The sequence below is a fragment of the Lagenorhynchus albirostris genome, chromosome 18 (assembly GCF_949774975.1).
Source record: "Lagenorhynchus albirostris chromosome 18, mLagAlb1.1, whole genome shotgun sequence".
Lineage (NCBI taxonomy): Eukaryota > Metazoa > Chordata > Mammalia > Artiodactyla > Delphinidae > Lagenorhynchus > Lagenorhynchus albirostris.
In genome coordinates this window covers 78,778,020-78,803,280 of record NC_083112.1, presented here as the reverse complement: position 1 = coordinate 78,803,280, position 25,261 = coordinate 78,778,020, and the positions used below count along the sequence as shown (strand labels likewise).

Sequence of the window (25,261 nt, the reverse complement as noted above, 5' to 3'; positions counted from 1 at the left end):
ATTCTCACAGGACTCGTTTCTAAATACTCCAGGGAACCCAGGGTAGAGGTAGAGGGAGGCTGTTAGTGAGGATACAGTTAACATGAGTAGCCAATAGTTGATGACTGTTGAAATTGGGCGATGGGCATGCGGAGGGTCATTACACTATGTTATTGTTTACGTTCGAAATCCCCTCCTCCAAAAAGATTTTAAAACCTGTATCTCCACAAAAAGCCTTCAAAGACTTCTGTATTAATTAAATCATAGAAGAGAGGTAAATTACACAATGTTCAAATACAGACATTTGAAAGATCACAAAAACTATTAACACTTCTAAACACTTCTGCTGCTCAGAAAGTATTCTGCTGCTCAGAAAGTATTCTGGTTAACTCAGCGGCACTTCAGGACTTCACTCTACCTGAAAATCTCTAACCAACCTTTGAAAATCAGTTACGAATCTATCACTCACAAATTTATCTTTGAAATATTGCATTTTCTCAAATTTTATCTCTTTCTCCAAAAACAGTTGTTTCATCGATTCTAAGACGCACATTTTTTCAAATTCTAGCATTTCTGAACTTGGGAAGTCTTTCAACAGGTGGATTCTTACTACTGCTGTCCGCCGGGCACAGCCATGATACGGGAGTCTGTGACAGCAATGTGGGCTTGGCGGCCACACCAAGAGCACAGACTAGACCACAACCCCCTGAAGAACACCTACAGAAGATACTGGACTTGTGGTTGTTGTCTAACGACCTTCTGGTGGCACTTTCTGGCAGAGCCAACGTCTCTGGCTGGGAGGAACCTGAGCGAAATGGGGCATGTGCACTGGTACACGGACACAATTTTGGGAAAACAGGAACGACCACCTGGTACAGAAGTGATTTAGAAGGAGCAAACTCTGAATGGGAAGAAATGAGTATCTTAACTAGTTATTTCACTTACACCTTCTTTTTTATGTAGGTAGTGAAGTGATCCCTGATAAAAATCTATGTCCTAATATGTCCAAAAGAGCACTTTTTCTAAGTACAGAAAAACTACGCGACAGGAAGGAATTACGATAAAGTGTATTTTTGTGTGTGGTCACCTCGCTTATTAACGGTGGCTTAGAGCTGATGAAATACTGCATATGGATTAAGGGGAGAGACTTTCCCAGTGATGAATGCACAGGCTTTGTTCATCTACAAACATGATCTAAGGGAATTACTTTTAAGTCATAAATAGAAAGAATGGAGTTCCCAAAGGGCTCCTCAGATGTACACCCAGCTCAGCTGTGCTGACAAACACTCCTGGACACTTGTGTTTCTCACTGACACTCAGGACAAGGTTCACATCTGCTCTAATGTGAGGAGTTACTACACGACATTCACGGACTTTCCTCTGCAAAGACAAGAATAAAATACAAGGTTGCCTGAGGAGTTTTAAAATGTAAATTTTAAACTGCACTTCTCTAAAGTAACAAAACATTGCCTAGAAAACGTCTTTTAAAAAAGTGGTAACTGTTAACCAGATTTAAAGTTAGGTACAAGCAAAAGACGAAAGACGTACTGTGTGGAAATAGTCCACGGCATTTTCAAAGTTGCCCATCAGACTATGGATATACCCTATGGCAGAATAGGTGGACGCATTCTGAGGAATCAACACCAGTGCCTGCCGGTGGTAGTCCAAGGCTTCAGCATACTTCCTGGGAGAGAAGACGAGGGAGGAGAGGAGAACAGGAAGAAAGAGAGAAAGCAGTCAGTGGGCGCAGTGGGTACTCCTTGATGTAGCCACGTAAGAACCACTTTCCTGTATCAGAGAAACAGTCTAGATGGCAACGGTCCTTCGCATCCACTGCGTATCTTCAGTGGGTCTTCCTGCCTTCCCGCTGAGGGTGGGCACTCCTGCAGGGCTACCAGCTGAATGCCATTCTTGACCCTTGGGCCTATGCCCCATCGCACAGCAAGACCTCTTTTATGTGAAGACAAGCCTCCTACACCAGGGATGGTTAAAAGCAACCAAACTGTTTTGCTTTAAGGTCTACAGGAGTTGGAGCAGCATTTCCCCAAATCCTCTGCAATACTTGCTCCGTAAAAGCTCTTGTGAAAAAAGGTTTTGTGCTTAATAATGTTTGGGAAATGCTGCAGTTCATAACGCATAGTAAAGACGGCAAGAAATCCTGAAAAACCTGCTAAATTTTGAGTAACCTCGAGGTTCCCAAACTTATTTAACCAAAGAATCTCTTTTTCAATTGGCATCTATTATCACATCAATCATCACACCATAAAACTGGCATCTGGAGGAGAAGAGTGAGTTAGGATATGGATATGGCTTTAATTAGCTCCTACTGTCCTAATTCTTCTAAATTAATTTTGAACACTAAAATTTTTTAATCCTAGAAAATTGAAGTTATTATAATTCTCAATATATTTCTAAAATAAAATTATACCAACAGAGGTAATAAAAACATTTGTTTTGTGCTTGTTACATCTGAGTAGCCAAGTACAAGAAAGCTAAATAAAAATATGGAAAAGAGCTACACAAAATTAAGTAAACTTTTACTCACAAAGAATACTTCTGAAAATGCTTTACTTCACTTACTTAAGTTTTCTGCAGACATGGCCCAAGTTGTTCAACAAAGGTTCCCATTTGTCAACTGTTACCTAAAACAAAGCACATCAGACCCATGATTACAAGCTACTTTTCATCCTACCCGTTTGCACTGCATGACTTCACTCCTCTGTGCGAGAGGGGCTCTCTCCTGGTGCTTGCACAGCACTAGGCAAGACTGTTGAGTTGCTTTTCCAGCGTTCCTACTAGAAGCCACCTCCTGAGCGTTATTTTATTAGTGCTATTCTGTCAAAGAGCCCACCTATGCCAAAGAACTTCAGATTTTGCACCTCCAGCCCAGAGCTTTCCATCTGCCCAGTAACGTTGCTACTTAGCAACTCACAAGCACTTCAAGTCCAGCACACCACATGCTAACGTCTTATCCCCTCTCCCCTGTCAGCCCAGCTCCCCGACCTCACCCCTCTGGTGCTCTGCCACTCAGCACACGGCACCACGGCACCCCTGACCCCTCCGGGGATGGCGTATCAGCCCCCTCATCAGAACGCCACCCCCATCACTAACACGTCTTGTCTGGGCCCCATCATATGAGTCTGACCACGCCACCTGTCTTAAAGCTCCTACTGTCCTGCCACCTCTCGACAAGGTGCAAACTCTAACATCATCTTCAAGGCCCTTGAAGACCCACACTTACCCCTCCTGCCCCATTTCTTGACGTTCTCTGTGAACTGAAAATCCAAGCCATACTGAGTTGGCTCCAGTTTTGCACATACCATTCTCTACATCTGAAATACCCTCTTCCTTACTTTTGCCTGGCTAGCATCCATCCTTTAGGACCGAGGTGTATTTCCTTGAACCCAGAAGGCCTTCTTGACCGGCCATCAAGTCTGTGTGGAGTCCTTTACTTCCTCAATCACAGCCCTTTCTGTGCACTGTATTATTACTGGCGATTTATTTATCTGCACTGATCTGAGGGCATCAACATCAAACCAGTTTTCTGTTGCCTCCCAACCCCTAGCTCAGAGCTTAGGACACAGTCGACACGCAGCAGTAAGTCAGAACTAAGGGAATAAACAGACCTGGTCACACCCTCTAACTCCCCTGAGCCCAGCTCTGGAAGGCACTGCCCATGTGAATGAAACAAACCCTCTACGATTCTTAGGCACACCTGCTTTCCTGGGCTACTCTGACATTTGCTGCAGTTTACAACTAAATCACACAATATCTTCCCCTCCTCATATAACTGTTTAATGAGCATTTTGAAAGTTTAATAGTATTGTGCTTTTGTATTTAAACCATTACTTTAAGTGTCTGCAAGAATCCAAAGTGTCTTCTGATCATCAAAGATGTATATAATTTCAACTTCAAATGTGGTTTATGACAGTGCATCTCAAACTTTTCTGTGCATGAGAATCACCCGGGGATCTTGCTAAAACTGCAGATTTTGGTTCAGCAGATATGAAGTTCTGCACTTCTAACGAGCTCCCAGGTGACGCTGATGCGGCTGCTGCAGTCCAAGGAGCAAGGTCCTAAGGGATTCAATTCTTTGAAAATGGGCAAGGTGGTAAGTGGCCACCCTATATCAACAGAAACACATGCATTATCCCGACCACCCAAGACTGAGCTGTGGAAGACCTGCTTTATATACATACGTGTGCAAACACACAGATATATCGTGTTTTTTAGGTTCACATGACAATTAAGGAGACCAAAATAAACAAAGCTGTGTCTACAGGGACAAGTAAACCGCCACCTGGCAGGGAGCCCAGGGGAGCTGCGTCTGTCTCAGTAAAGAGGAACTTATAGCCAAGGAAGATGTATGCTGTGGGCAAGTGTTCCTGGGGGCAGGAACAGAAGGACACTGGGAAGTGATGATCAGAACAGAGTAAGACAACACAGGCGTGAATAAAACAATCAGGAACCAAAGAGCAACAACACGCAAATCTCTGACCTACAGAAGTTTACAGCGTCTCAAACTGTCAGCATTTAATATCATACCAGTGTGTACACATCCATGATAGCTGGAAGGTTAATTCATGAGCACAAATTCACGCACCTCTCATGTGACAGAACCTGGTTAAAGATCTAAATATATACTAAGTATCAGGTAAGGAAGAGCAATGATAGGTCTAATTTTAATGACATGTGGCCCCATTCCTGCAGAAGTGGGATCTGCTGCTACATGTACCCATTGGTCAAAGAGGTTCTAGACAAGGACAAGTCAGATGCTACAGTGCCTACCAGCTTCCATGTATCATCACACATTCCCTGTATCAAATAAGCATGGAATATACTCTGATTACGCCCACAGATCAAAACTAGAGCCTCTTAAGAAGCAAAGAGCCAACACCTACCCTGTCAATTAGAAAGACTCATTTTGTACCATGTAACAAAACACTTCATACCATGACAAGTCAAACATTAACAAACATCTGCTATGATAAATATTAGGTTATTATATTCTAGGTAAGACAGACGGTCTAATATTATCTTCCTCATTCAGTACTAAACACACTTATGAGTGTGTGTGTGTATTACAGATATTATATAGAATACCTCATTCCCAATTGCTTTAATTTTTTCCAAAGCATCGAGAAACCATTTTTCCGCTGTTTTCCATCTAAAATAGAGGGGGAAAAAGTTGCAGTTTATTCAAAATTAGCATGTATAAACATTTTAAGAAAAATCTGAATATCTCTTTCCAGTAATATTAAAATGAAATGAGGTAAACTTCTGTAAACAGTTTTTTAGAAGTCAAATTTAAGTGAGATAAATGATTACTTCTATGGCATTAACATCACAAGAGTTCAAGATTTTAGGAGATACAGCATCTTCTCAGGAATCAGGTTCCATAAAGGCACTGTTAACACTACTTCAGGCAACACCAAACCACTGCTCCCAGGGGAAAAGCTACAATCCTCTGCTCACACGTTCACCAACTGTTCAATGTACCTGGTTTCACACGTGCTTCTGTTTGGCAACACCTTACTTGACGTATATTGTTGAACTGTTAACACTGAACTCACAGCCAAAAGCACTGTAACTGATGCCTGAACAAAGCTTATCTAACACCTGTATCCTGACCAAGGCATATCTCAGCCTTCCTGAGCTTAGGACACTAGACAGCACTTTGGCATTCCGCTTGGGGATCATTTTAAACTGTAAAATAACCAACATAAAGCACAAAAAAGGGAAAAGGGCATAAAATAGACTACAAATAAATTGATTGTATATGAGATTGTTACTATAGATTATTTTAAAAGGCTCCAAACTCTTTTATAAATATTAGATAATCGAATTTTTAGAATACACACAACTGCCACAAAAACACCACAGTAGTACTAATTTACTGTTTTAAAATTTAAGTATAGTTCAGTGCAAAGGACTACAGATAGTCCCCTCTTTGAGTACAACACTGAATTGCTTATTCTATAAATATCCAAAACTACAGTAACCTCAACTACTGACCAGGAAACTCAGAGACTGGGCCATTCTAATTGGCTTAATTTTTGGATTATCTGCAAAGGAAACATTTTTGTTCCAAAATTGTAAGAAATCTTTCTCAAATGTATGAATCCAATTCCTAGTCAACAAAGAGACGACTAGGGATTCTGCAGTGTCTCCAGGCCACCCTGAGGGGTCCAGTGACTTAACAGAGTTGGCAACAACTGTCCAGTCCAGGACCTAAGAGCTTGTGACAGTCCACAGCACAGAGGACCAAAACCCAGGTTTAGTATTTTTAAAGAATTCCAAGATAACACTCGCTATTTTCGTTTTTTACCTGTTCGCCTCCTTCTCCTAAAATGAAATGTCTGTGAAGAGCCACTCTGATGGGCTAAACTCTGGTGACTGAGGTTTTGCTCTCTGTACAAAAAGGAAACAGAGGGGCCTCTGGCCTTTCAGTACTTACTCTCCATTTTGAAATGCGACCACGCCAACCTCATGCATAACAAAAGGGTCTTCTGGTGCGATGCTTAGAGCTTGGCCAAAGAATCTTTCAGCCAATTTTGAGTTATTGGTCAATCCATATTCTAATCCAATATAAAGCATTGGCAAATGACACCTAAAAATATTGGAAAATTTCACATATTCAACACTCAAAACTTTATAGTTCAGCAGATTTCAAATCCTGTCTGCAAAATAATTTTAACATAGCCAAAAGTAGAGCGCTTACTTGTTTTCTGACACTTCATTTACTAATATTTGATGAATATCTAATAGGCTCTTAATCAGCTGCCACTTCTAAAATCTACCAGCAACCTATTCACCCTTACTTTTCATTATGCTACAGCACAGAGACAAAACAAAACCCCCGCAAAGCAGAAGGGCAGGCCCCACTGTGCCAGGCCCCAGGCCCAGCCACGACCGCCTTCCTCCCTCGCTGACTCAGCAGCACAGGCCCGCATGGCTGTGCTCAAGTCCACTTGCCTCTCTGCAGCTGCTTCGGGCTTCCAGCTAGACCACGCCCCACCCCTCGTGTGAGTCTCCACTATCGGTTATTATCAGCTCTATGCTGCAGAGCTCTGAATTATGTCATGTGTATTCTACTCTCATACCCTATGAAAACAGTTGTAGGCAGAGTAACTAGTTTTAATTGAATTTCCCTCTCTTCACCCTGTCAGACCAGTGATCACAGTAAGATAACCTTTCCCCAAAGATGGATCTGACAAGGTCAGTGAATACTGACTGCCCGGCTGGGAGGTGCCCGGGCTCTAATCTAGAATCATGACTGAAGTTACAACTGTAGCATCTACAGAAGGGTCATGAAGAACCTTTATGGATGTACCTGGAGGAAATATGAAATGCACAGGAAGGAGCTCCAAAAATCTATTCCTCGGGCTTCCCTGGTGGCGCAGTGGTTGAGAGTCCGCCTGCCGATGCAGGGGACACGGGTTCGTGCCCCGGTCCAGGAAGATCCCACATGCCGTGGAGCGGCTGGGCCCGTGAGCCATGGCCGCTGAGCCTGCGCGTCCGGAGCCTGCGCTCCGCAACGGGAGAGGCCACAACAGTGAGAGGCCCGCGTACCGCAAAAAAAAAATAAAAAATCTATTCCTCCATAGGAGCAGCAAGAACACTGCCAACAATTGTCAAAATAAACATTTCTAGAACTTTGCAAGTTAACCAAAGGCTTACAACAATCTGAGGGGTATTTATTCTAGAAAAACAGCTGAATCTCAGTAAGAACAGCAAACTCTATGACATTTAACTTGTCTGATTCCCATCTCCCTTTCCCCAGCTCCACATTAGCCTAGAAAATCAGCCGTCTGACAGCCACTGGAGGGGACAAAAATTAGTTTGGAGCTTCTGAAATACCCCACAGAGACCTGTCACTATTTGACATATCTAGCAGCTCCCTGGAAAAGCCCCATTCACAGCTGTCTTATTTGACCTGACTCAGAGCTCATGCAGAGAAATGTCTACCCCCAAGGCATTTGTTGAAAACAACGTTTAACATTAACCTGAGGCAGCTACACCAGAAGGCCACACACAGGACCATATGCACACACAGGACCATATGCACGCACAGGAAAGGCTGGAGAAGGCCCCAATCTCTCATCTCTGGATGCCCCTGAGGCTCAGTGCAAGCAGGAATTGAAGAGGGCTAAGGCAGAATTACCAACCATGGGAACACTGAAGACATGCCCCTATACACGTACAGGGTCCTTCAGAAGAGGGGGGGAAACTCGGCTCAAGATATGAAAAGAAGCCCTGAGCTAACTGAGCAGAGGCTTCACTGGCCTCAGATGACAAAGGACACAGACTTTACAAAATTTTTAAAAGCCCAGCAAAGTCACCAAACAGCCACAACAAACAGCAACAACAACAAACCCTGGGGTGGTGTAGGGTAAATGTGATTTCCAGAATTGCCACATTATATTACTTTAAACGTCCAGTTTCAACAAAAAATAAAGAGACATGGAAAGAAACAATAAAGTATGGCAATACATAAGGGGATAAAAGCAGGCAACAGAAACTACCCTGGAGGAAGACCATACACTGGGTTTACTAGAAAAACACTTTAAATTAGCTATTTTAAATATCCAAAGAACTAAAGGAAATTATGTCTACAAAACTAAACTATGAGAACAATGTCTCACCAAACAGAACAACAAAAGGTAAAAACTATAACAAACGATCAGAAAACCTGGAGTTGAAAAACAAAATAAATAAAAAATTCACTAGAAGGGTTCATCAGCAGTTTGAACAGGCAGAGGAAATCATCAAACATGAATAAGGTCAAATGAGATTACCCAGTCTGAGGAACAGAAAGATAAAAGAATGGCGGAAAACAACAGTCGCATCGAGTTGGGAGACACCACCAAGCATCCCAACATGTGTGTAAAGAGAGCCCTGGAGGCGAAGGGAGAAAGTAAGGGGTAAAGAAAATATTTGACACCAAAGAACATGTAGGCCAAACACACCCCAAAGCTCAGAAAACTCCCAAGTAATCCCCACCTAGACAAACCATAGTCAAACCACTGGAAAACACTAAATAAATATGTAGATAAACATCTTTAAAGCAGTAACAAAATATAACACGTGAGATCCCTGATCACCTGACTTCTAACCAAATACCCGGAGGCCAAGAAGGCAACGGATGACACTCAAAATACTGAAAGAAAAAGGACAACCAAGAATTTTATATCCAGCAAAACTATCCCTTGAAAATGAAGGTGAAATTAAGACATTTTCAGGGACACAAAAACTGAGAAATTTTGTTGCAGACTCACCTTACAAGAAATACTGAAGGAAGTTCTTAAGGGTGAAAGAAGTGACCCCAGACAGTAATTCAAATCCACATGAAAAACACAGCACCAGTAGAGGTGATTACATTTCATCTTTCTTCTCTGGACTGACTTAGAAAGCAATTGTGTGAAACAGTGTGATTAGGCCTAACGTATGTAGAAATGTAATGTTTGCCACTAACAGCACAAAGGAAGTGGCAGGAGCAAAGCTGTACTGGGGTAAGGAAGCGACACCAGACAGTATCTCAAATCCACAAGGACAAATGAAGAGAACTTGAAATGGAAAAAAAGGTCAACATAACAAACGACATAAACATACACCTGCTTGCGTTTCTTCTCACAGCTTCTTTGAAAAACAACATTACACGCGGAAATAATCATAACAACGTATAACCGAAAGAACTTGTTGTTAGCAGACCTGCCCAACAAGAAATACTAGTAGGAGTCCTCAATCTGAAATGAAAGGACACAAGATAGTAACTCAAATCCACAGGAAAAAATAGAGTTTAGGCGAAGTAACCACATAGGTTAGGATAAGACAGTGCCAATGTATTTTTGTCTGCAACCCTTCTTCTACTTGCTCTACTGAAACTGAGTTGGTGCCGTAAAGTAAGAATTACATTTGGTTTTTGTCTCTGGTTGCTGGCACAGGGCTCCTAAGAGCCCTGGGATCTCCTGAGTGAGAGGAGCGTCTTTTGTTAATGAGCCCCTTCTGATCACACCCAATTTATGCTACTGGGGTGACTCAGGGTGGGGCTGGTTACCAGGAAGACCGAGTGATGAGAGGACTGCAACTTTCAGGCCCACTCACAGACCTCCTGGAAGGCAGGCTGCAGCCTAAGCTCTGTAAGAGCTCTTGAACAGTCAGCTTCAGAAGAATTCCGGGTTGGTGAACATGCTGCGGTGCTGGGAGGGTGGCGCCCAGAGGAGCGGAGGCTCCACGCACCCCCACTCACGTGCCCTGCCCTATGCATCTCTTCCCTTTGGCTCTTCCTGAGTTGTATCACTTATAAGAAGCAAAACCTTAGGAGGGGGTTGCGGAAACCCCTGGTTTGTGGCCAGTCAGAAGTACAGGTGACCCAGGACTTGCGATTGGCATCTGGAGTGGGGAGGGGCAGTCTTGTGGGACTGGGCCCTTAAGCTGTGAGGTCTGCACTAACGCTGGGTAGTTAGTGTCAGAACTGAATGGACTTGTAGGACCCAGATGGTGTCTGGAGAAGCAGAGAACTGGTTGTTAGTGTTGGAAAGTACCCCAGTCAGTATTAATCCAAACTAGATTGGATAAAAGCTGTTCTGGTGAAAAAGTGAAACTGAGAGAAAAATGTTTATCCTGATGAGCTGATTTGAAAATTTAATTAGAAAAGTGTCAGACTGGGAAACATTAAAACATTAATCATGTCATTAATTATCACTGGTTTTGACTCTTAGCTAGTAACTAACTAATAACTAGTAATAACTGTTCCTGGGCTTGTGAGCACCCAGAGTAGCAAAATGAAATTAGCAGACTAGCATTTCCTCATAAGAAACAACCCACGGGGGGTTATCATTTGCTGCCAGTTCACCAGATTGATGGATCGGGGGTATGGGCAGACACCGGAGCCAAGCTTCAGCAGGGCACTGGAAAGGGTCTCGCGTGTCTTGGTGACTAGGATGGACTGGGTACGAGGACCGTTTAGATGGATCAGTAACTGGCTGAACAACTTTAATCTGGAGGATTACTCTAGTAATATGTTAGTATCATGGACTTATGGACTGAATGTATGTCTGCCCCCAAATTCGTATGTTACACCCTAACCCCCAGTGACTATATTCGGAGAGAGGGCCTGTGAGGAAATAATAAAGGTTATGTGAGGGCATGAAGGTGAGGCCCTAATATGGCGGGGCTGGTGCCCTTGTACGAGACACTCGACCTAGCTCTCTGCCCTGTGAGGACACAGTGAGAAGGCAGCCGGGAAGAGCCCCCCCCCCCACCCTCCCCGGAACCCAATCAGCCAGCCGGCCAGCCAGCCTTGGAACCGGGAGAAAATAAACTGCTTCTGCTTAAACCCCCCAGTGTATGGCGTTTTGTTATGGCAGCCTGAGCTGACTAACGCAGTCAGGGAGCTATGACTTTTACAATATTTTCATGGACAGCTAGTTAGATATCAAAGTCATACATATCAAATTTAACATAACTAAAAAAGCTGGGGCCATAAATAATATAGATGCAGAACTGGGTGCCAAAATGAGTCTGACAGTCTGGAAAGGTAAAGCAAACCTAACCAGATGAAATTCAATCAGACAAGTTAAGGCAGCTAACTTTCACTGAGTGCTTTCTATGTGTCTGAAACTGGAATTACCTCAACTATCCCTCACAGCAAGCCTAGGTGTTAAGTGTTGCCATGATTCCTTTTCTTTAAGAGGTACACGGCTGGCCAAGATCACCAGGCAGTCTGGCTCCAGACCAGCCCTCTGCAGCCCGGCACTCCCACTACCTCTCCACGCAGAGGTGGGGCGGCAGACAGCAGAAGCAGCCGCACAAGAGAACGAGGCACAGTAAAACCAATGGCAAATCCAAAGAGTCAACAGGAACAGCAGCAACTCGCTGCTCCCCAAAGTACCATATGCTCTCAGGGCACACCAGCCACTACCAACACATCTAACACTGATATAAATCTACAACACCGGCAAACTCAGTCCTGAACCTGAGTACTGCACTGAGCCACGTGAATACCTTCTGGACATGAGCAGGATATAAATAGTAACTTTGCTCGCGAATACTCTCATTCTTACATGAGCATGTGAAAAACAGCTTCCACCCTATCCTGTTCCCTGAGCCTAACTTGTTAGTCCCCTTTTGTATTGGTTAAGGTAAACTGCTAGGCAAAATCACCACACCAGCTTCTTTCCCTCTCACTTCCATACTTATTTCACAATCATAAGCTACTAACATGATACATTATTCTTTTGTTCAGTTTAACAACCAATGGCAGAGATAGTAATAATAAAATTTCGCTTTGCTTAAGCAACCTGCTCTGCGCACCCTTTCATCAGCTGCGCTGCCGTGAAGTAAGCAGCCATCGCTTGGTCATGTTCACTCTCAACTGCGAACGAATGCCCGTAAGCGATCCATGCCGGCCCGTAGGTCTTCTCCAGCGTCGTAGCTTTGCTAAAACAAGAGATTTCACTCGAGTGTGTAATATTTATGCTTAAATTGTTAGGTTAATTTTATGTAAGTTCATGGTTTCAAGGACATCAGAACTAATGAATGAGTTGTCAACATATTAAACACTAATGTAACATTTATGTTAATTCACTTGAAATAAAATGTTTAATAGTACAAGCAAATTTTTAAGTAATTTTAGGAGAGGTCCACAACTTCTTAGGTACTATAGTGGAGCCCATTAGCTTTCTGTATAGAATTTACAAATATTACTTAATCCAGGAGCTTCATTTCAAAACCTAGTAGATAAACGGCGGCAGCAGCAACCACCTAAGGAAGCGTGCCTTACACGCGCCACCTAATCCTCATAACCTTCAGGATAAATTACTATTTATATTTTAACGATAAGTATACTGAGGCTGGGAAGATTAAGTGACGTCCTACAGATGATTAAGAGAGTCCTGCTGGTTCTGCGGACTGGACTATCTACATAGTCTTAAATAGTCTTCAACTAGGTGACCCACAATAATAAAGAGAACACATCACAAAACAAACACAGAAAATACAAAAGGTGAGATTCCCACTTCTCAGCATTTTATTTTCTAAGTTTTCTTTTACCCAAATGTTCCCTGTTTCATGTAGAATTCATCACTGAATAAGCACACTAAGTCAGAGAAGCATAGTTCAAAGGAACCATCATAACATGAAGCGCACCGCTCCCGAAAAGAACACGAGCACCCTTCTTCTAAAATGCTTAGCAGCCCACCAATCAGAGAGCTCGCCCTAATGCTTTCCTAGTGCAGGATCCTCTCCTGTCATCTTAGCAATTTTCCTAACAATGCTGACATACAACGACATCATTCCCATTTTCACAGAAGAAAGGGAAGGTAGGAGAAATGAACTCTCCCAAGGAATTATAGCTAGTAAGTGGCAGAATCTGGATTAGAATTCAAGTCTGTGTCCAAAGTTTATGAACTTCACCACAGATCCATTTTCTATTTCTATTTCATTCTATTTCTATTCCTATGGAGGAAGTCACAGGTATTATTAGACATATTTCTGTACTTGTGTAATTGAATATCACTGGTTAAGTAGTTTGATTGGGCTGCCTGGAGCTCCTCAAGCTAAAACCACAGCAGATCCTTACATAAACCAGTTCACTATGCCAAGAGTTCTGTTTTATAGTCACATTTAGTGACCCTAACCTCACATAAAGTGTCATGTAATTTCACAACTATTAACAAAAGAAGTCCTAAGAGTAAGAGGTTAATAGTATCTCTATGAATAAAAAAACTTTCGAAATACTTTGTATTATTCCCTATTTTTTCATATTTATTCTCATTTATAAATAAAAGTTTAAATACATCATAAGCTCCTTGAGGACAAGGTCTATACCACTGACTACTTTTATCTCCCCTCATGGCATCTTATAAAGAGCAGGGTAAATAATGGACACAACCGAATGGAATCTGAAGAAAACCTTTATTCTTTCATACTGCTTTTAAAAGGACTACTAATTACTGCATTAAAGCAGATGACCAAGAAATCACTTCCTGTGGGTTCACTACAGAGGGAGGAAGACAGTAAGTTCATACCTGAGATATCTTCTGGCATGTTCATTTTTATGACCGACCATGAGATAATAGCACCCCACTGCAAACCAAGACACCTAAAAAGTTTAAAACGTACCATGACCAAAGACGCTTAACCTTGAACTGGGAATCTGTAACAAGTCAGAGGTCCCAGCATATACTCTAGTTCAAGTCAGAAACGTCGCTGAGACAGGCTGTCTACTAAGGGTCCTGGGTGACACGAGGCCAGACTCTCTACAGCTCTTGCTCCAGGCGCTTCCCATCGCACCCCTGCAGCATCTGAATCTCTTCCTATGGCAAAGCCAGCCTGAGTCCCAGCCTCCCACCTGCACTGTGTCTTCCCCACCCCACCTTGGTTCTACAGATTCCACCTCTTCAGCTGACTTCTCTTGCACTGGTTTCGCCTCTTTATAAATTGTTTTCACACTGGTCTGGGGTGCAGATTCTTGTCTGAGACTTAAACCCTGACCCCTGACTTTTGTCTTTAAGGACATGGTTCCTGATTCCATTTTCAATTTCTAGGTCTTCATTCTGATCCATGGCAGTTTGGAAGACACAATGATTCAATTCGGTGCATAATTCAGTAAGTTATCATACATGTAATGTGAGAAAGCTACCAAGCAGTTATTAGCATTGCTTATGAGAGGTATGAGTATGACTTTCACTTTCAATATTTAATTTTTCTTTATGTTAGCTATTTCAAAATAATATGCAGATACAATTTCTGTAATCATAAAAAATAAAGATTTTTAAGTTATATACTAAAAAAAATATACTTTCATGAATTGAAAAAGTGAATGCTGCTTCTAATTATCATAAGCACTAGGAGATTCTGCTCCAACACCTTAAAATAAAACATTATTTGCTTGAATTTAAATTTAGCCTCTGTCTAAACACCTGTTAAGTATTTTCTTAAAGTTCAGGTAAGAAAAAAGACACTATAAGGGAAAAAGTTTATATTTACTTACAGGATTACTAGGATATAAATCCACCAATTTATGAGAAAGATAGAAAAGTTCTACATTAGAGAAAAAGAAAAAAAAAGAATAAAATTAGTCACAGCAAATGAACTTTAAGATATGAGTTTCCCCCAGTTACAGCTCTTCACAATCATATAAATCTTGTTCTCGCAGCAATGATTTCATACTTCTCTTTCTTCCTGGATACAAAATCCATTTACCTAATGCCACATAGAAACTCCACGGAGCAGATACTACGGCTGTTTCACGTACCCCCACCTCCAATCCCTCAGCCCACTCCAGGCCCTAAGTGGGCGCTGAGCGCTTATCGAGTGACTAGCAGCCTGGATGAGAGGCACACGACAAAGCACTCCACGTGCTTAAGAGGCGATTTCAAGGGGCCTCGCCTGTCTTAAAGCCCAGGTTTCTTACTCCACGGGCCTAGTACAGACCGTCTTGACCACCCACAGCCAATCTGGTTGACCAAAGCCTCCCGTTTATGGAACCAGCAAGATGATGTGCTCCTGGGTAACACAAAGTCCCGGCATGTCACGACGACTCTCCTAGGGCTCAACAGCCCAGGGCGGCTAGAGAGCCTGCACTTCCAGCAAACTCCCCGGAGGCGCGATGCTGCTGGCCCACAGGCCATGCCTGGAACAGCAGGGGCCCAGAGCTGGGGTGCCTGGCTAGTTTTCCTCCTGACCGAGCTGACGAGTCAGTTTAGAAGATTTAAGGGCAAATACAGTCCAAACCTTGTAAATGTTTCCAGAATATGGAAAATGTGAGCAAAAAATCTGCCCCCTTCCCGTTTCTAAACAGTTACTGACTCCTGCCGTACCAGCTTTCTTATGGATTTTACAAGAAAAAGGGAAAAGGCACACCTGGCACCCAATGCTCTAAAGCTAACACACCTTGGAGCACAAATTACATTTGAGAAAAGGAAGCAGGAGTTAGGGATATAGAAACAGTGTGCTCTGCTGCGATAACAGAAGAGACTGCTGGTTACTTGGATAAGCATTTCCTCCCCCAGGTGTTAACCTGCAATCTGAATTGTCCAGGATTTGTGAGACAGAATTTCCAGAGCTACAGAATATTTTTTGTCTTAAAAATTATTATTTTAATTTAAAGAAATTCTTACCATTTGCTTTATTCAGCTCCACAAGTGTCCCTATATGTACAGGTAAACAATTTGCATGGAAAGGATCTTTTTCCATTACTCTGAAAGTTAAAGAAACACACTATGTACATACGTACAAACAGTATGTAACAGCGCTCACTGCAATTAGCTATGCTTATCCAAACAGTCATTACCACATTACATACAATACTGTGGGCTAGAATACATTTTTACTTTCTTAACTCCATTATCTTCAGACTTGTTCAGTTAAGGCAATGATTAAGTTTTAAATGAAAGGGAAAATCCTGATTTATTCAGAATCAATAAAAATAAACATCACCACATACATTTACTTTAATCTAACAGAACTGTACCACATAAAATAACTGGTCTAATTATTTAGAAGGATCAAAAATAATATGAAATATTAAATGAATCCTAACTATCTGTCAATTAAAATTTTAGTGAATTCAGGGATTTTAAGCAACCCGAAAGATCCATTAAAAACAGTACATGTAAAGGACAAGTGTTAACTATGCACACGGAAAGACTGGTGCTGGGGGAGGAGGCCTGGCCAGTTAGTGAGCCTGACACCCAGTACCTATAGGATTTTATTAGCCTCTGCTCTAAGAAAGAACGGACTTTATAAAACTGTGTGCCAGACGGTATTCTCAAACTTGCAAATTATCTCCTGGGAGGGACAGGATACTCCCGAGTTAATAGAATAAAGCAACAAATGTGCATACACCTGTGTCCGTATATGGCTCTTTTGAGATGACACGCCCCCCCACTCCCACCCCCCTGTACTCTGCAAATGGAAAAGGCAGGTTAAATGATCATCCATCAGTTTGACATTATTCCGAAAGCAGGTCCCATATATTTCTCATGTAAAATGGACTAAACTCTACGTTCCTGCACAAAAATAAGTGGATGTACTTACACAGAAGTCAGCTTGTAGCACATTTTAAAATCACAGTTATAATAATGTCTTTCAGCTAAAGACACGACCACATCCAGATTCTCCTGCAAACCATCTACAGACTCGGGGATAACAGTTTCACTAGGTTTATTATACTGAAACAGAGAAATGCAAACATGACTCAGTGTGCAGCACCGAATCAAAAGGCAGACTCAACGTGGCCCGAGTGTTTCAAGGTTTAACACAATGACACCTGTGAGATGCTCGAAACTTTTCTAACTTCAAGTATCACCAGTACTCCTCTCAGCAAGTCTAATTCTCTTCTCAATTTTATCACAGAATTCCATGGTAGGAAGTATTTTACAAAATAGTAGTTTAGGAAGCATGAGGAAAAAATCCTCATTTTCACACATCATTGATTATCTGATAGTTTAATCTTTTAAAAGTATGAGTTGTTCCCGGGAGGAAGACAGATACTTTGGGAAGCTTTTTCAGGAATCAGATCATATATTTTAAATAATCTAAATCTGTCCTTGCAAATGTGCTAAACTGATAAAAATTAATTTCTAAATTCTTAACCTGTGAAAGAATAGAGGACAAATTTAATGAAATAAGATGCTTATACAAAGCAAATACTAACTTTGTGTTTTTACTTACCTTTTTCAATTTGTTCTCAAATAGAAAACGTAGCAATTCCTGTTCTTCAGTACAGAGCTTGCTAAGAGGTAGTGATTCAAGAAGTTCTTTTTCTAAAAAATGTTGAGAAAGAAGGAACATCCTCACAGTATTTATGGGGAACAAAAATCAGCAATGAAAAATATTCTTCTATAGTTCTTGGTTTAAGTAAATTGAGCTCAAAAGAGAAAATAACAAGATAGAATGAACTGGAGAAAACTAAGACAGTGGTTCCAGACCCAGGTAATAAGAATCACCTTGAGGGCTCTGTATGAACCTGCCAGGCAATTCTAGTCATCACCAGACTTAAGAACCACCAAGCCACTTACCCACCCTCAGCACTATGGACACTGTGGGGACAATTCTCTGCCGTGCTGGCTGTCCTGCGCACTGTAGGATGTGTGCAGCACCTCTGGCCTCTACCCACTAGATGCCAGCAGCAACCGCCCACGCCCCACCCACCTGCAAGCTGTGACAATGAAACTGCCCAGACACCACCAAATGTCCTCTAGGGGGCAAAACCACCCTGGCTGAAAACCACGCATTAGGCTAAAGTGTCTGAATGCCATTAATACAACATCTCCACTTTCTGTTTCTCTTGTTTATCCACCTCACACCACTGGCAACATACTAGGTCAATGGTCCTCAGCCCCTGATGGATCTCAGGATCATCTGGGAGCTGTAAACCATCTGAGGCCAGGGCCCCACCACCAGATTCTGATTCGACTGGTCTGGAGTTAGGACCTGCACAGTGATGTTTTTAAAACTCCTGGGGGTTTGAAGAGCAGCCATGTTGGAAATTACTGAATCAGATCCTGAATTCTTTACAACTTTGAATCACTCATCACATCACAATCCCTGAAGATTCTGACGGCAAGAAGCACCGCACAATATTGTATTTTGCAACGTGCTTCATGTTTGAAGATGTGAAGGAAGTTTAAACCTGTACATAATAGCCTGCTCTTGATTCTACAGATTTCAGAAAAACAAAAAAATCCAAACAGTATTAATTGTGCTAAACATAAAAACACCTGGGTTTCCAAACCTTCTTGGGCTGTCAACATGTGGTGTGACGTTAAAAGATCAAATGCTTCAAAGCAGTAGACGTCAAGCTTCAAAGCTTCTTTATAGCTGTAAGTAGCGAGGGTTCGGTTATCTAGAGCATCATAGATTTTTCCTCGTAAAAGACAAATAGAACTCTTTATCTGTTGGAAAAATGATGAGTGACATACTAAGTCAGCACTACTGAAATTAATTTTTTATCAAAAATCATATATTGTCTGAAGGCTAAGACTTTTTTTTTTACATCTAAAAGGATGTGCTCCATCCAATGTCAGACACAATATAAATTAATAGAAACATAAAAGCAAAGTAAAACTTCTCTCATCTATCTTCCTTAGGCTCTCCTCACTTCAACAAACCTTTATAACTAGCTTACACGTTACTGCTACTTTGTTCATTACTTGTTCTGTCTCAAATAGGGTAATGATTTAGAGACAGCATACAGAGCATACGTATATTAAATCAAACACGAAGACCGTTTGATAGGTAGATCTCAATGAACGAATCTTAGTAAATATTAGAAAACCGGCAGCAATGCAGCACAGGGTTAGGAGCGTGGCCTTTGGGAACTGGACAGACCTGAGCTCAAATCCCAGCTGTGACACTTACGAGTGACCCTGGACAATGCTCTAACCTCTCGCGACTCGGTTTCCTCCCCTCATCTAACTCACAGGCTCTGTAAGGATCAGAGGTGGTACCATCGGTAGCCAGCACATGGTAAGCTGCTCACACGGCAGCCACCTCACTACTACCATTAACAGGAGGATGCAGAAATCTGATTTGTGTTCCAGCTTCTGAACCTCAAAAAACAAATAAGTGAGCTTAAAGATGGTCCAGAGATGCAGCTAAAATTGGTAATGGGGACTTCCCTGGTGGCACAGTGGTTAAGAATCCGCCTGCCAATGCAGGGGACACGGGTTCGAGCCCTGGTCCGGGAAGATCCCACATGCCACGGAGCAAACTAAGCCCGTGCGCCACAACTACTGAGCCTGTGCTCAAGAGCCCGAGAGCCACAATTACTGAAGCCCTCGCGCCTAGAGCCCATGCTCCGCAACAAGAGAAGCCACCGCAATGAGAGGCCCGTGCACCGCAACCAAGTGTAGCCCCCGCTCGCCACAACTAGAGAAAGCCTGCACGCAGCAACGAAGACCCAACGCAGCCAAAAATAAACAAACAAATAAATAAATAAAAATTGCCGTCTCTCAAACCACTAAAAAAATAAATAAATAAAAATGGTAATGGGATTCATCATAAAATCACAATTCAAAAATAGTAGACGACATTATGAGAGAATCTTAGACCTATGCAGTATCCTATGAGTTATTAAAAAACGTAAACTCATAAAATAAATAACGCATTACAAATAAATCATGCATTTCTTAGCAGTTAATGGATAAGAGGTCCAAGAATAATGATAATCCTCAACTCCCTCATAAATGTATTTCTTCACAAAAAAATGTGCTTCTTAAAAAGAAAAAAAACCCTAATAATGTATGGTATTTCCCACCTTCTTGAGATGAACAGTAGAGTAACCAAGTTCCTTCATAGACATGTTATAAAGAACAACTGGGAAATGGGGGATTGGTGGGTAACAGCTAAAGGGTACAGGGTTTCTCGCTGAAGTAAAAAAAAAAATGTTCTCAAACGGACTGTGGTAAGGGTTGTACAGCTCAGCGAACATATTGAAAACCGAGGTACTATGCACTTCAAATGCATGAATTGCATGCTATGTGAATTACATCTCAAGAAAGCTGTTAAAAAAAAAGTTAACAGTCCAGATTAGCAATCTGACCCTGGGTGGTATTTACCATGTTACACTGTATCAGTATAATCTCTGCCAGCAAGGAATTTGCAATTCTATGCAGGCATGAAGTATACAAACTGAAATACACAAAATAACATAAACAGTAACACCACACCACTCCCTGGAAAGAAACAGTCTAAGGTAATCAAGGTTTCTTGGGGGTAAGTACAAAACACTGTTGAAATACAGTAAGAAGGGAAAATATTATTCCACCTGTGGGGAGGAGTTTAAGGTATCAAATGTAAGAAGAAAGAGCTTAAGTCTGCCTGTTTCAGATTCAAGCATTTGAGGACACAATTACAACTTCTAACTGATGGCTCAGAAATGTCTCAGCATCTTCGTGGGTTGGGAAAATTAAGTAAGTTGGCAATCAAACTATTTTAACGTGATTGTACTCAAGTAAAAGAAGGTGATTTACATTTGCCCTACCATGTGGGCAATTCTTACCGATGTTACGGAAGCATGGCTATTACAGCGTTACTTACTGAGGACTGTGACATTTCCCAGTCACTGGAGGGGTCTTTCAAGCTACTTTCATCCTTCAAGCATTTCCCAAACAGTCTTTTGCTGATCGGCTCCTCCAGATCAAGAATGTCAAGAGCCTGCTGGTGTTCTTTTGCAGCAAACTGCAGAAAACAGAAATAGCGTTTGTCAACCATGACTTCTGACGCTAGATACACACACAATCACAGTAGATTTTAAAAGGGTAATAAATATTACACCCACTCATTACTTAAATTTAAAATGTCTAAAGTAGAATTTTCTTCAGGCATATGAGCTTTTAGTAAATGGAGAGTCAGTATTTTGAATTCTCACACTCATGGGAGGGATGTGTAACATTCGTATCATTAAACCTTTATCGAATAAAACAAACTGAGAGCATACTTACATGGCATCTAGCTGCAAGGTAGCGACATGCTTCATACAACTAGGAAAGAAATTAACCTATTAAAAAAGTGATCAAGATAATATGCATCTTCAATCAAAAAGAAAACTATAACCACGAAGTGAAGAAAGCCATTTTCATAATTCCTCTTTTACTCTCGCAGAGAAAAAAAAAGTCTTTTTAACCCATATTCATCATGAACCTACTGTTTACCAGTCACCAAGGATTCAAAAAGGAATAGGGACCTGCCCTCAAGGAGGGTGTGGCAGGGGAGACATAAACACAGCACATAGTTTCTTTCATAAACTATGAAAGAATCGCATAAAAAATACTAACCAGTTGAATAAGAAAACATCTCCAGGGGAGAGGGTAACTTAGGAGTTGGTCAGCATTCCAGCACTGAGTCTGAATAACTGTCACACATCTAAGGAACTGCAAGCAGTCAGCATGACTGGATACACATTCCATGCACTGATGGTGGTGCTGGGTCAGACACAGACTGGAGAGAAATCAAGAAGCACCTGGGGTGCCTATGAATGCATCTGACTTTATCCTGTAGGCAATAGGAAATCACTGAGTTACACTGTGAGTGATGTGATCAGATCTGTTTTAGGAAGACCACCCTCTGACAGTTTAAAAGACGAACTGGAGACAAGGAAGGTGGGGTGTGGGAAAGATGTTACTGGAGAAAAGAGAAAGGAGAGAGGCTAAAACAACAAAACAGACAAATTACAGGCCTGACACGTATGAATGGTAATGAGATAGAAAGGACTATCCATACTTTCAGAGCTATTTAGGAAACAGAATTTTCAAAACTTAGTGACTAGATGGGGGGTGGGGGGAGGGAAAAACAAAGTGACCGAGATTAGGAATAAGAAATTTTCTCTTGGACTTCCCTGGTGGTCCAGTGGTTAAGACTCTGCGCTTCTAATGCAGGGGGCGCGGGTTCAATCCCTGGTCAGGGAACTAAGATCCCTTATGCCGCGCGGCGCGGCCAAAGAAAAAATAAACGTACACAAGAAATCTTCTCTTTACATTTAATATGAAAAATTGAATCCTTAAAAATATTTTGACATAAAAAGAACATATACCTAAAAGACTAATCTAATAACATTTTTAAAAAGCTTTAAGGTTCATACAATCACTTACTTTGTCCAGTTTTCGTGACCGAAGTGCATGAGCTGCTCTATGATACTGGGCTGTCAGGTAAAGACACTGAGCCAACCAGTAAATGTCCTGGGGTTCCTCTGGAGGGAAAATTACATAAATGGTCAGAGGTGCAAGGTAAAGTAGAAAGTTTTTTAAGGATAGAGAAATCAGAAAAAAAATCAGAATCTGTCACTTACCATGAGAGAGTGAGGCTACTTTATCTGCCCAAAATAGAGCACTCTGATACTGCTGCTGTATCCAAAAACAAACAAAAAAGTGGTAATTGCCCTGTTACTTCAATAGCTTTACACAGATAGGTATTATTAGAATGCTATATAATAAATCAGCATCTCAGTGCAATAATTTTTTACGTGTAGTAAAGGGTCTATCAGTCATATCTCTATCTTATATCTCAGGTAGGTGAGTTTTAGTTCAATGGTGCAATAAAAATATTATTGGAAGACCTTTGATATATACAGTTGAAGAAGGTAGTTTTTTTCAACTTATACATTGCAAAATTCTATCAGCAGGTATCTAAAGAAGTAGATAACTTAAGTGATCATTTTGCAACATCTAGCCATTAGTAAGGTTCTCAGTCTTTGCCTCAGTCCTCCTGGATGCAAACCAGCAACTCTGTTGCCAGTCAACTGGGGAGGAGGAATGCTTCTGGGACGGTTACAAATCTGCTCAATGTTAGTGCCTGGAGCGTGGAACCAGGCCTGTCTCCTTCCTCACTGCATCCCCAGAGCCAGAGAAAAAATGCGCAGGAAGCATTTATTCAATTCAGCTGACTTACGGCAGAGCAAAATACAGCTCTTCAGCGTGCTGCCAAACATTCAGCTGCTACATTTCACATCGAACAGTTCACCGTGAACACGCTTTTCTCTCCCCTTCTTGGTTTCCAATTTATTGGGAGAGCACACATTTTACAAAAACTAAGTGACATCGCAGATTAAACTGATGCTGCTGATTCTGGAAACATTTCTTTCCCTTAAACACTGCCTGCTGTTCATTCAAGAGGACTACAGGGAATGAAAGTGTAGTTAACAGGAACTTTTTAAAGTACTGATTTTGAGACTACAGATTTGTTTTTATCTTTATTCAGTTAAATTCGGCCAAATAAAAATGACAACTGAACTTTTCAAAAATTTTCTATTAGCTAGCTAAATTCAAAGGCCACCCCGCAACTTTCATCCTAAAATAATCCTTCAGCTTCCACCTAGCACAAAGTATGTACTGAGCACCTCTGTGTCCGGGGTGGGCCGGCTGCGGAGCGGGGCTTGAACACGTGTAAGCCTCGCCGCGCGCATTAGTGGCTTCACGCTCCGCGTCGCTCAGCCTCCCGGCTGCACAGGGCGGGGGGCTCGACCCCTCCCTTCGGGGGCTCTACCACGAACCAAAGCCCAGGCCCTTAGGACCGCGCGCCGCCAAGACCCCGACAGCAGCCGCCCCTGCTGCCTCCCGAGCCCCGGCCCGCGCTCCCCGGATCGGGCCGCCCACCTGGTCCAGGTACTGCCGGACGCGCTTCCGCAGCCGCTCCAGGTTCATGGCTGCGTGGCCGGGGTCCGGCGAGCACCCTCCCTCCTGCTGCCCGCCGGGCAGACCCGGCCCCCGCGCCGCCACCGCCCCAAGCCCCAGGCCCGGGACCGACCCCACCCGGCCGCGCGCGCCGCCCGGAAACTACCGCTCCCGGCCCGGCCCCGCCCCGGAAGTCCTCCGCAACTGCGTCCCTCCTGGAGACGGAAACGGGCTGCGCGCCGTTAGTGCCGAGGCTCTCTCTTGGCCCTCGGGTGGCCGGGGTTCTCGTGCGGCCGTGGACGCCTTTCCTCTGCAACTCAAGCCGCCGCGGACGCGCAGCCAATGACGTGTCCGTGCGCGATTCGCTGATTAGCTCGTTCGGAGGCGGGAGCTTGGCAGCTACGCCCCGCGGGTTCCGTGGTTCCAAGTGTGACTCGCATTTCCCGTGTAAAAACGGCGGTAACCACCTCAGAGGCCGGTTGTGCGGACCGGTGGGTGCACACGCCGTCCCGGCACGTGATGTAGAAGTTCTGCCTGTGGTCGCCATGGCCAAGTGTCCCTTTCAGATTGTCTTTTGGCAAAACCCAAAGGCTCATTCCTCAACCTGAGGTAGAGGAACCTGTGATCAAAAACGAGTAAGAACTGGAAAAGCGGGTCTATTAAAACATTGGATCCATACAGTGGAACATTATTCAGCAGCAACAGTGAATGAGCTGTTGACACATGTATGAACCTTATGCTGAGTGAGAGAGACCAACCGCAAAGGACCTCATGTTGTATGATTCCGTTGACAGATTCTCTCATTGACCAAAGTCTGCCCAGGCTCCCCGAACTTTTTTCAGCTAGGCCTGGCTTTTGGACTTCCATGTTCCTTTCTGCCGTGTACAATTTTTGCAAGAATTCTGATGTCAGTTTAGCCAGAATCCCCCACCCTGTACCTTCTTTAGCCACTACAATCTCCCAGGTGATATCTGATCACCCTGGCCCGCCTTCAGGGAGAATCCTCCGAACCCTGATGCTTCCTCTTAGCCACTTCCTACTGGTGGGCCCCCACCCGGCTCCTTGGCTATACATTCCCACTTGCCTATGCCGCGTTCTGAGCTGACCGCGATCTCTCCCTCACTGCGGATTTCCATCTCAATGGTCCCTATAACTGTGTTGGTAGT

The 25,261-nt window shown here is 42.7% G+C and overlaps 1 protein-coding gene and 1 non-coding gene across 5 annotated transcripts in view; one reads left to right on the top strand and one right to left on the bottom strand.

Moving 5' to 3' along the window:
• CDC16 (cell division cycle 16) overlaps nucleotides 1-24,243 on the bottom strand; it is a 28,193-nt gene extending 3,950 nt beyond the window's left edge. Inside the window, exons 1-16 of one of the 4 annotated variants that reach the window (XM_060128905.1) lie at nucleotides 24,078-24,243; nucleotides 22,775-22,829; nucleotides 22,578-22,675; nucleotides 21,432-21,470; nucleotides 21,028-21,168; nucleotides 18,722-18,881; nucleotides 17,659-17,750; nucleotides 17,023-17,156; nucleotides 16,104-16,183; nucleotides 14,975-15,024; nucleotides 14,010-14,083; nucleotides 12,295-12,420; nucleotides 6,437-6,589; nucleotides 5,083-5,146; nucleotides 2,560-2,621; nucleotides 1,528-1,663 (exon numbers count right to left, since the gene is read on the bottom strand). In XM_060128905.1, the coding sequence (XP_059984888.1) occupies nucleotides 1,528-1,663; nucleotides 2,560-2,621; nucleotides 5,083-5,146; nucleotides 6,437-6,589; nucleotides 12,295-12,420; nucleotides 14,010-14,083; nucleotides 14,975-15,024; nucleotides 16,104-16,183; nucleotides 17,023-17,156; nucleotides 17,659-17,750; nucleotides 18,722-18,881; nucleotides 21,028-21,168; nucleotides 21,432-21,470; nucleotides 22,578-22,675; nucleotides 22,775-22,829; nucleotides 24,078-24,125 (1,512 nt within the window). In that variant the 5' untranslated portion in view covers nucleotides 24,126-24,243. Of the gene's footprint in view, nucleotides 1-1,527; nucleotides 1,664-2,559; nucleotides 2,622-5,082; nucleotides 5,147-6,436; nucleotides 6,590-12,294; nucleotides 12,421-14,009; nucleotides 14,084-14,974; nucleotides 15,025-16,103; nucleotides 16,184-17,022; nucleotides 17,157-17,658; nucleotides 17,751-18,721; nucleotides 18,882-21,027; nucleotides 21,169-21,431; nucleotides 21,471-21,764; nucleotides 21,982-22,577; nucleotides 22,676-22,774; nucleotides 22,830-24,077 lie in introns of those variants that run through there. The other 3 variants (XM_060128902.1, XM_060128903.1, XM_060128904.1) reach the window with 3 other exon arrangements.
• On the top strand, nucleotides 22,322-22,394 carry TRNAR-UCU (transfer RNA arginine (anticodon UCU)). Its single transcript has one exon. It is a non-coding gene; the product is annotated as a tRNA-Arg (tRNA).
• Nucleotides 24,244-25,261: the final 1,018 nt, after the last annotated feature.